At 36.6% G+C, this 12,174-nt stretch overlaps 2 protein-coding genes across 3 annotated transcripts in view; one reads left to right on the top strand and one right to left on the bottom strand.

Moving 5' to 3' along the window:
- Window positions 1-5,848: 5,848 nt before the first annotated feature.
- On the top strand, window positions 5,849-6,729 carry snRNP-U1-C (small ribonucleoprotein particle U1 subunit C). Its single transcript, XM_077441131.1, has one exon. It carries the CDS (start codon window positions 5,957-5,959, stop codon window positions 6,512-6,514), a length of 558 nt encoding a protein of 185 aa, XP_077297257.1. The 5' UTR covers window positions 5,849-5,956; the 3' UTR covers window positions 6,515-6,729.
- Window positions 6,730-7,957: 1,228 nt separating this feature from the next.
- Window positions 7,958-12,174, bottom strand: part of gukh (NHS actin remodeling regulator GUK-holder) — a 184,666-nt gene continuing 180,449 nt past the window's right edge. For both annotated transcript variants that reach the window (XM_077441115.1, XM_077441116.1), the window contains exon 7: window positions 7,958-10,266. In XM_077441115.1, coding sequence (XP_077297241.1) covers window positions 8,444-10,266 — 1,823 coding nt within the window. In that variant the 3' untranslated portion in view covers window positions 7,958-8,443. The remainder of the gene's footprint in view (window positions 10,267-12,174) is intronic.

The following is a 12,174-nucleotide window of genomic DNA, read 5'->3' as shown; positions in this document are numbered from 1 at the left end:
AATATAAAAATAAATATACGTGTTCGTATAAATTTATGTTATAGCATAACCTTTTTATTATTCTGTCTATTGTAGTGTTCATTATTTTTAAATAAAAGTTTATTATTTAAAACGTGTCTATATTATTATATCTATTAAAAAATAAAATGAAGGGAGGCGCGGAAAAAAAATTTTTTTTTAGGGAGGCGTAGTCACATAAAGTTTGGAAACCGCTGATGTAAATAGAAATATAGTATGGGGGCCCCCTCCCCAAAATCCCGATTTTCGAATAACATTAATTGAAAATATTATGCATTTTTTTCAGGGACGTAATTTGGGGGGGGGGGGCATAGGGGGGCACACGCCCCCCTAAATTAAGGAATAGTGTGAATTTAGAAAATATTAAGAATTTAATGATAATGAGATACTATGGATCTATGAATGCTACGTTTATTTCTTATGTATGTTACTTTTGGGTAGGTAACTAATAAAATAATCGCTGCTATGTGCTTTGAAAAAAAAAATTATTATTTCAAAGCAAGTATATTTTGGTTTTTAAGTGGTATGCCTTGGGTAAAATTCTTAGAAATTGTTTATCCTATGGAGCGAATCGTTAGAAAGGTCCCCTTTACTTTATTTTGTCTCAAAAACAGATGTGTATCGTTTATTTTTCCGAAAGTTCGTATATTTTTTGTTTTCAAGAAAAGTTTTAAATTAATATTTTACTGAATCGGTTCAATCACAAATGGTTTTATTTCTCGTATTTTTATTTTATTTGCAGACGTCCATTCTCTTACAAAACAAAGAATGAGATGGATTTAAACTTCATGTGTAACGAATTCGGTCCAAAAAAAGTTTTAGTTATTTAATAAAATTGCTTTCTGACCAAAACCTTATCAAATTTAGTACATAAAGAATACAAACATAAATTTTCAGCTTGATACGTTCAGGGGTGTGGTAAAAAATTTTTTTGACTTTTTTAAGAGGAAAAAATCCCACTTCTTGTTAATTAATTTTAATGATTTTTTAAATTATATTTTCATCACATTGATACAAGGAATTATACATAAAATCTTGAAGAGCAGACATATTTAAAGGGTCGATTAAAATAGTGGAAGAAAAATCCGGTAAACTGCCAACAGGAGTAAACTGTTACTTTCGGTTAACGGGTGTTCACGAAATTTTACACACACACATTTTTCTATATTATGTAAACGTGATCAGTGATCGATTCTGAGTTCGAATTTTCGCATGATCACAAAACTTTATCTATTGTTATTACGTACATATGTACATACATAGATAAAGTGAAAAGACAGTCGGTAGAAATTAATTTAATTGATAGTTTTTTAGTGACTCAGTTTGATGGTCGATTTTTTTTGACCATGTGAAGATTTTTGGAAAAAAATTTTCGCCTGCGGCGCTTCTTTCGCTTTTTACATAATATTTTTTTATAATTATTTTTTCAAAAATAAGCTTATTTTTTTCATATTTTATAACTTTATAAGGTGTATGCAAAGAATATTTTCCATTTTTATTCCGATATAAAATAGATTTTTTAAAAAAAAATTCAATTTTACCAATCGATTGTTTTCTACCGAAAGTAAAAGCCGCTTTAATGCCGCATTCTTTTATGATGCATTCTATTTACCTAGGACAAGGGTTACAACGAAATATACAATGTAATTTATGGATCTATTTTGCTTTTGCCATTTTTCTTGTACCTAAATTTATTTATTCCCATTTTTGAAAAAAAAAAAATTTTCCTTGATTTTTAGCGTGATGGAAAGAAAAAAATTTTGTTATATGGGGGGGGGGGACAAATTTTTTTAACCCTGGGTGGGCCCCCTTTGACTCCTGGCATGCGCTAATTTCAGTCCCAGTCCGCCACTGTATATATATATATATATATATATATATATATATATATATATATATATATATATATATATATATATATATATACATATAATTCAATGACATCTCCAATACGATTAAAAAGTTTTTTTTTTCAATTTAAATACGTAAATATTGGATACGGTTGAGAACCCCTGTCATTTATACTAATTTAATAACGCCCGCGATGTGTACGATAAAAAGTAAATTATTCATTTGAAATAAAGTAAATTTTGGAGACGGTTGAGAAGCCCTGCCATATAAACTAATGCAATGTAATCTGCAGTTTATACGCTCGGAAAGTTTTTTTTTTCAATTTAAATACGTAAATATTGGATACGGTTGGGAACCCCTGTCATTTATACTAATTTAATAACGCCCGCGATGTGTACGATAAAAAGTAAATTATTCATTTGAAATAAAGTAAATTTTGGAGACGGTTGAGAAGCCCTGCCATATAAACTAATGCAATGTAATCTGCAGTTCATACGCTCGGAAAGTTTTTTTTTTCAATTTAAATACGTAAATATTGGATACGGTTGGGAACCCCTGTCATTTATACTAATTTAATAACGCCCGCGATGTGTACGATAAAAAGTAAATTATTCATTTGAAATAAAGTAAATTTTGGAGACGGTTGAGAAGCCCTGCCATATAAACTAATGCAATGTAATCTGCAGTTCATACGCTCGGAAAGTTTTTTTTTTCAATTTAAATACGTAAATATTGGATACGGTTGAGAACCCCTGTCATTTATACTAATTTAATAACGCCCGCGATGTGTACGATAAAAAGTAAATTATTCATTTGAAATAAAGTAAATTTTGGAGACGGTTGAGAAGCCCTGCCATATAAACTAATGCAATGTAATCTGCAGTTCATACGCTCGGAAAGTTTTTTTTTTCAATTTAAATACGTAAATATTGGATACGGTTGGGAACCCCTGTCATTTATACTAATTCAATGACATCTTAAAATGATATTCAATGAGTCACAATGACATTCGCTTAAAATGTAATTGTTCAATTTAAATAAGTATATGTTGGTACGGTTAAGAACACCTTTAATTTATAATAATTTAATAATATCCGCGATCTATACGATAAAAAGTACCATATACATCGATAAATATAATACAATAAAAAGTTACTTTTGCCATTAAAATAGGATAATTTAGGATTTTTGAACATTTTGAACATTTTTGAACATTTTGTCGCGGGTACATTTTGTCGCGGGTACATTTTGTCAGTGCACTAATTTTCGGGTACATTTTGTCGTTGAACATTTTGGCCTTGCACCAATTGTCGCGTCCCCGTTTTATTTATGACAGCTGAAGGCAGAGTGAGTAGCCGCTTTCCGAACCCAGCCGAGTTGGTCCCCACTCGCAGGAAGGTAACCAAACTCGACCATGTCGTATAGCGAGCCGCCACAACATCATCGCGTCCTGTTCTTGTACACGACAGTTAAGCCCGCTCCACAAGCTCGCCAAAACTATACGAGAACAGCCAAATACAAGACTGTAGAGAACATATTCGTTAAGTCCCGCCTTTGTTCGTGCGGTCTCCATTTCGTGTCGGTATTTCGGACCCGAATCAAAAGGCTCTCGTGTAGTTTTGTGTTCGCGCGAGACCCTCCCTCCATACTCCCGTCGCGTCATTCCGCCGGCAGTAACCGCACTGCGCGCACATCGATTTTATTAACAAAAATGCCTACGAATTGGACGCACGATCTCGAACTAACATTTATGGAAATATACCAGTCATTCTATTATATGAGATCCTAAACATCGGGACCATAAAGACAGAAAAAAAGTACATAATGCGTGGAATAAAATAAGTGAAATAATGATTATACCTCTCAAAGAATTCAAAAGCAAGAAAGACTCCTTTATGACAACTTATAGGATGCATAAGCGAATAATAAAAGCATCGAAACATTCAGGCGCCGGCACTGATGATACATATACGCCGATATGGTTCGCTTTTAGCGTGATGGATTATTTTTTGGGGGTTATCATGGATGGCAACAGTAATAAAACATTCCAACGTCTCTTAATAACTTTTTTTTCTCGAATTAATAAAAAAATGTAATATGCTATTGCACATAATGCTACAACGACAGACGTTTCTAACACGTCCATCTTGTATGACTACCGAACAGACAAATGCGCGAGCGAGAATGTAGAGAGCTACTTTCGGTCTCGTGTTGTCTCGGCGAGACCCGAGACCGAGGTGTCTCGACGAGAATGTGGAGCCCGCTTTAGCCGTTACCAAAATACTTCGTCCAGCTTACCCATAAAGGCGATTCGACTCGCTCCAAATACGCAATCACGAGTAACGGGAAATCCCAAGGAGCTACGCAACTACACATCAAACATAGAACACAAAGGAAGACCTCGACCCCGCTGGAATCTTTCAGAACGTGATCTCACAAGCCTAGCTACACGTTGCTCAAACAACATCTTTATAAACCAGCGCATCGTCCCTAGATGCCAGTGAGCTTCAGGAACTCGACCTAGCTCGCTCCAGCGAATCATCTACCTACTTCGCTGTACATACAAATACGCCTGTATTAATCGAGTAATAAAGATCCTCTTCAAAATACAACTGAATTTCCATAGGCCGGGAAACGGTCCAAACCTTCAACCCGCCCTATACTCATACGAGGGCAATGACACTGTGACGTAGAGATTAGGTGAGTGGCGCTCGTGGATCGATGGTTTACTAGCGCTGATCACCCGATCTCGCGTTCGCGCCAAGATGCCCTCGACGTATAGAGGAGTCGTGTATAATAGCCAATAGTATTGCGCGACTCATCAAATATCTCATCGAATATCTGTGTACGGAAAGCGCCCGGTGAGTATAAATATTGAGCATTTTCGAACTGTAGAGCGTTCGGAGCTGGAGAGCCGACGAGTGCAGACCAATAAACAACTTCTACAATACTAGCTGCGTGTTTTTCTCCGATCTTGGAAACCTCTTTTAATGTCCACGCAACAATAAAAATTGACTCGCTCCGTATAAACGATCGCAAGTCTTCAGAAATATTGGGCTTTTAATATTATATTTCAACACATCTATTAAATACAATTAGATAAAAAAAAAACTTCTATGAAAAAAAGTTAACTGTTTTATATACCAGGACAGATACCCAAAAACCAGTGCTGTACATACTGGTAAATACAGCACGAATTTACCTTACTGTAGGGGCTCTACGACATGGTTGAATTTGAATTACCATACTGTGAGTTAGAACCGATTTGGTCATGTTGGTAGAGCTACTTTACTTCCTTCCCGCCCTTCATATTAAACAGTCGTATCTGCAACAATTCCGTCGTTTCACTCCAAAGTACCCCCATAAACCTTCAAAGTTCAACCAGCCCACTCCTCCGATGTCTAGTAACTACCTTATTCGCCGTACATACAATGATACTTGTATACTTGTTGAATAAAGATCCTTTTAAAAACCCAACGGAATTTCTATAGGTCAGCATACGGCCAAAATTTAAGCTTTCACAAACACAAAGATTCAATGATTTTTCATTGAATCCACAGATAATAAGTTCTATGCCTGTTATGCTTTATGCTTTATCCCAATAGTTCTTCTTGAAATTGGGCCAACTTCGTAATAAAAAAATCATATACAAAAAGATACGTGCGTGGAAACAATGCGGGGTTATGTGTGTGAGAGCAAGATGCTTACACATTTAAATTACAACCTTTTGTTGCAACTCCAATGTCAAGAGAAGCTATGAACATTTCGCATATAAGCGATACGCACTCAGCTTCTACACACGCAATCGCACTGCTTCCATACATGTATTTTTTGTGCCCAAAAATTTTGTCACGTAGTTACGTAGTTCTCCAGGCAAATTTTTTGCAAAGTCTCATCTATGTTGTTCTATATATATGGACGATCCCCAACTTATTTTATGTTTTTCCGAGTCTCGCTAATGGTCATATGGTTTGACGTTATTGCCAAACTGTCAGTACGGCGTAACCTAACGAGCGTGTGCGTCCGTATTGACAGCTAGCTTAACAGATAGTTTTCGATCATTTAATTCATTTTTACATTAGTCAAGATGCCGAAATATTACTGCGATTATTGCGACACATACTTGACGCACGATTCGCCCAGCGTCCGCAAGACTCACTGCACTGGCCGAAAACACAAAGATAACGTCAAGTTCTATTATCAGAAATGGATGGAGGAGCAAGCTCAACATCTGATCGACGCCACGACAGCGGCATTCAAGGCAGGAAAAATAGCTCAAAACCCCTTCGCAGCCACTAAAGGAGCAGCTGTACCACCCCCGGCCAGTCTCGGCGGCCCCGTCAGGCCCTCTGGTGCTCCGGGAGCTCCCGGTCAGCCTGGTGGTGGAGGAGGCGCTTTGTCAGGTCCTCCTCCAGGCGTGTTACCGCCACCTCCACCTCTAGGTGGCCTACAGCATCACCAACATCAGCATCCGCATTCACACCCGCCACTAATGATGGGCCCACACGGACCTATGCCACCGATGATGGGTATGCGACCGCCACTGATGGGGCCAATGGGACCCATGATGGGACCTATGGGCCCTATGGGACCACCAATGAGACCTCCCATTATGAACGGTCCACCAGTCAAGAATACGCAGTAGACCAATTTCTTTGTAACATTTATAACAGAGATGACTGAACTTACTGTATGTAATAATTTGCAACTTTTGTGCGATTTCGAACTTGTGATCCGAGTAAATTTTTCAGTGTTTGTGTCCAGTTTTGGAAAAAGTAACATGTTCAGAATGCGTTTTGTATAATAAATTATTCGTAATTTTTCTTGTAATATAAGTTAGCATATAATGAAATATAACTTTTATTGAAAATGTGTGTTTTATTTAACTTTTATATTGAAATCCAATATTATATTATACATATGTTTATATGCTTATTTTTCAGGAATTTCAAGGTTAAAATTTCTCAATGAATTGACCTTCAATATATTTAAAATATCAGGATAAATTTATAGATGGGGCCTGACGCTTGAAAAATTTTCTCACTTTTGAAGAGCACTCTCTCAGTAGCTAGCTTGCTTTTAAGTCAGTGGAAATTTTTGCCATTCTCCCCCCGCACCTCTCCGTTGTTGAGTCCGCTTTCTCCAGACAAATTTGTTTACAATACCTCATCTATGCTATTTTCAGTAGCGGCTCGTCTATATGGGCTGCGGGACTACATCCCTCCCTGTATAGTACAAATGCGTGCTATTTTTGCCGTCCATATGGGCTACAGGGCTGTACACCTCCCAGTATAGTAATAAGCCCACTTTAGAGGTCAAGAAGTCTACCAATAAAGCCCTCTACAAGAGGCCACTACCCCCCCCCCCCCCCCCCCAACAAATACAGTCTGAGAGACCCTTTCGTCAGAGAACGACACGGTTGTCTGTCAATAGCACTAGAACAACCACACATCACTGTTCTATTAAAAAAAGGAAAACTGTAGTATAGTATGGGTCTACCTCACGAGACCGAAAGTGAAAAGCCCGAAAAAGCAAATATCGGAAGGCAAAGATCGAAAATCGAAAGATCTTAAGTCGAAAGATAAAAAAAAGAGGGTGCATGGTAAACGGTACTATGTATATATAATATATATGAGTGGCATGCGGTGCAATTATCTCTCTTTTTGTCATACAGCCTTGTTTAATTTGCGCGCGCAGGATACGGGAGGAAAAGCCTGTTCCTCTTGTTCCTGTTGTATCCTGCTCGCGCAAATTAAGTGAGGATGTACGACGGGGGGAGAGATACTTTTACCGCACGCCACTGATATATATACTAACCGTTTTTCATATGCATGTATGGTAAACGAACATTTTCGACTTTTTAACATTCGGTGCGGTGACTATCATGCTATTTTTGTCTGCATTTGATCACCGGTATAGTCAACGAGCTAATACAGCCTCCCCCATATGGATTCTTGTGAGCCGCCACTGGGTATTTTATATCTATGGCATACTTACACTTTGCACACTTCTCTAAATAAGCATAATTCATTGTTTATATGTATTTTAAGTGAATTAAATAATACAGGACAAATAATAATTTGAAATTCAAAGAAATATATTACTTTATTATTTTAATAATAAATAAAGGAATAAATCAGAAAGGAACTGGACAAAAGTATTATAAAAACAATATAAAATAAAAAATGAAACAAACCATGACTATAAAACGAATTAAAAGTACAAACTAAAATAAATAATTTGGTCCCAAAATACTATAGTATTTGTGTATTTTTGAATTTAAATTACAATTCGAATAAATAAGAAAGTCTTATAAGTACAAAGTGTATGAGACTAGTCGTCTAGTAACAAATATAATACATACATAATGTAGTTTGAAATATGAATCTGGAAGTGTACGAGAAGTTCATAATAACGTTACTTAAACATTAATAACACTTTAAGGCGCTGTTATAATCACATTTTATTATTTAACATCGTGCGGTCGCAGTTTTTTTTACTATTGCTTAGAAAAGTTATAAAAGTATCAAAGCAAGCGGACATATATTTAATATTGAATTCTTTGAGTGTGGTATCATAAAGCGGTTTCTAGAGTGGGTGGCGAGGGACATTTATTCCCTTCCTTAGGGTTTAGATTTTTCGGCGGTGACGGGTGTCTTAATTGACTGTTGAATATCACAGAAAAACTATTAACGGGTGGTAAAGAACTTATCGGTGAGTTTTGCGACAAAAATTGTGCCTTCTGTGCTTGAATATATTCGGCTCTAGACAGTTTTCCAGGAGAGTCAGATGCTACATATTGTTTTTCAACTGTGTTATTACAATGCGTGTTTGTACAGTTATTATCTTCATTTTTTCTTAACGAATTATTATTTAGAGGCGTTATGCCATTTTCAATCTTATCACCATCCGAAGACAAGCTTTCTTTTATCACGGGGATGAGGTTTCGTTTCACATTTGCCCCTTGTTTTTGCATTATAACAGGCTTTGAATTGTTTTGAAAAGATGAAAATTCATTTATCAAATGTTCTCTGTCCTTTTCGGCCGAGCCGTTGGGACTTTCATCTTCATTGAAAACTTCAGGTATCGGTGATGATAACACGTCAGATCTTGGGCTCGAAAATCTCCATTGAGTCTTAGGAGAAAGTAGTATTTTTGGTGTACTTTTATTTTCTTTCAATAAAAGATTAGTCCTAGAAGGAGAAGATGGTGATAGAACATTATTTCTAATTACTCTTCGGTGGGTATACGTTTTAGGAGAGCCGCTCAAATCGAGTATGTTGATATTTGACATGTTTTGATTAGGAGCGGCGCCGCCAGCTTCTTTTGAAAGTCGTAAACGTTCTACGGCTGATATTTTTCCTGACGGTTTATACATTCCCTGGAAATTCAGTTTGACTCCATGTTGCAACAGCAGTTTTTTGAAATCCAGTCTCGATGTTTGAGGCGGAGGACCGAGACGGTCTGAACATGTCCAATTTTGTCTTGGAGCATTATCTTGTCTGATTTCGAAAGCTCTACGCTCCAATGGAGACAGTTGGTCTTGGACGTTGGGCGACCAACTGTGTCTGTTTCTGGCATCTGTTAAATAGCCAGTCTCAGGTAATCTATTTGGCGTTACTCGACCGGGTATAGAACTTTCGGAACTACCGGGTGATAAACTTGTAGATGACAAAGCTGGAGAGGATGCTCTATCAAGAGGTGGACTTTTAATGTTCAATTTCTTTTTACTTTTATGAATGACTGCATACAATTCTTCATTAGACATCGTAGATCTGACCGGAGAGGTCACACTATTTGAATTAATACCTATGTTGCCGTTATTGATAGAAGTGGGAGTTGACGCTTGAAACCCGACGACATTTCTAGGATCAATTGGAGACACTTTGAAAGAATCACTCCCATTTGTTGTCGACTTTGGCGTCGAATTAAATACATAATCATAGGTTTTTCCATTTAAATTTGGTATCGCTTCAATTTGCTGACGACTTTGTTCCAAACTGTTCCGATTAAAGTTTGGAACCTTAATGTTCGTCGGTCGGTTCATTACTTCCGGGGACGAATTCATCGGAGAATGATTGAAAATGTGTTTGGAAATATCGTTATGTGACTCGGCGTGTAACTTTTCAGTTAAGCTGTGTGTCGGCGAATTACACATCCTGTCGTTTATGATGTTTTTCGATCGTCCTTGTTGCAGAGTCCAATATGCCGGCTTGTTGTACTGCACCGATCCAGATGTTGCAGTAGGCATATTCGTGTTGATCGTATTGTAATTTGTCAAGGAATTATTCTGCGGTTGTAAACTTTTAAGTTGCATATTAAACGTTGGAGGAACTGAAGCCGGCGCAGGGGAGCCAAGGTTCGCTTTGAGCGGCTGATCAGCTGAATGTCGATAGTCTGAAAAGGAGTAAGCCTAATAAGTAAACACATATATAAAATATCGAAAGACAAAAATCGTCCAAAATGAAAAAAAACCAGAGCTTGAAATGAGACTACATTAGTTTGATTATTAAGATTTTCAGAAAACTTTGTAGTATAAAGCTAGAGTTCCACAGAATAGTATGTATATATTGGTTTTTCAATCCAAATTAACCCTTTTTCATTTAAAATTGACCCTTTTTCATTTCAAATTGACATTGAAAAGGGGTCAATTTGATTTTAAAAACCTATATATATATATATATAGGTTTTTAAACCTATATACATCAAATTTTTCGGTTCTTTATAAAAAATTTAGGCATGTATAGTGAACAAACAAAAACAAAACTTCATCTATTGTCACTACGTACATAGATAAAGTAAAAACGTTCACCTTTATATGATAGGGATACAAATTTTATAGTAATTATGAATGAAAAATAATGATAACATTTGTTGTTTTTGTAGATTTTCATTTGAAGCACTGGTATTAATAGAATAAACATGTACAAACAATTAAAATCTTGATTTTACAATGAGAGATTAACAGAGCAAACACTGCAGTACACGCCGGGACGAGTTCTGCCACAGGAATGCTTGCCAATAAGTTTAGCATGATTCATCACAGTCTGAGTAAGCTGAGAGCAGTGGCTCTCAATCCATTTAAAAATAATAGTAAAACATTTCTGACAATACAAAAATTTAATATTTAAAAATATATTGTTGATGATTTAGTATGCATGCATGATGATTATATGTATATTTTAATAAAAAAATATATTTACAATATTTAGTGCATCAAAAAATAAACGATATAAAATAAATTCAAAGCATACACTACCTTTTTTACGAAGTGCACTGTCAATGGAAGATATTTCTGTATAAAATTTGTGCATTGTCTTTACAGGGTCAACGTGCATGAACAGCAATACAATACGGCACTCAATACAGCTCTATATAGTGAATGGGTTTTGTGTGAGTAATCGGGTTAATTGAGCCAACAACATGACTGGGAAGCAATGCAATGGAAGGATTTGAAGTCACATCAAATTTTCGAAAGAAAGTGAATTAAAAAAGGTTGTGGCTCTTTGCAGGTACCATATCTGTAAATAATTGGCTATTTGCAGGTACACTATATCTGCGAATTATTGGCTATTTGCAGGTACTATATCTGCGACAGGCGCAAAGTCTTCTGCGCATGCGCGTGAATTGTCACTTTCAGCGTGTTTACTGTTAAAATTTTGTTTCAAACCTCTTAAAATTTAGTTCGAACTCGTAAAGCGACGTAGAGTAAAAAAATATAATCCAAATTAGTTAAAATTATTAATTTTTAGAAAATTATCATCATATACAACGTATAATACCTCGATCTCCGTGACGAGACAGATTGTTAAATTACAGAAAACGCAAATATCAGAAGGCAAAGATCGAAAATCGAAAGATCTTAAGGGCGGTTTCAGACTAGCGTTTTATACGCGCGTATAATCTCGTTTTTTGAAGTGCATGTAGGCGCGTATAGGCGCGTCGTTTTCCATACGCGCAACTCGTACGAGCGTAGACGCGCTTATAAGCTCGTATTATCCATGTTGATACTAAATCACCACTACCGGTTCGAGCGAAAACGCCGGAATATGCCCGTGTACGCGCGTCCGGTTTTTTGAAGCGCGAAAAGTAGCGCGCGTGTAAGCGCGTATGCCGAAACGACCGTATACGCGCAGAAAAAAACGCTTGTCTGAAACCGCCCTAAGTCGAAAGATCAAAAAAAAATGGTGCATGGTAAACGGTACATACTCACTTGAGGAAAAGCATGTTCCTCTTGTTCCTTTTGTATCCTGCTCGCGCAAATTAAGTGAGTATGTACCGTTTACCATGCACCATTTTTTTTTT

The sequence above is a fragment of the Arctopsyche grandis genome, chromosome 11, assembly GCF_051622035.1.
Source record: "Arctopsyche grandis isolate Sample6627 chromosome 11, ASM5162203v2, whole genome shotgun sequence".
Taxonomy (NCBI): Eukaryota; Metazoa; Arthropoda; class Insecta; order Trichoptera; family Hydropsychidae; genus Arctopsyche; species Arctopsyche grandis.
This window is presented reverse-complemented; position numbering and strand designations above follow the sequence as displayed.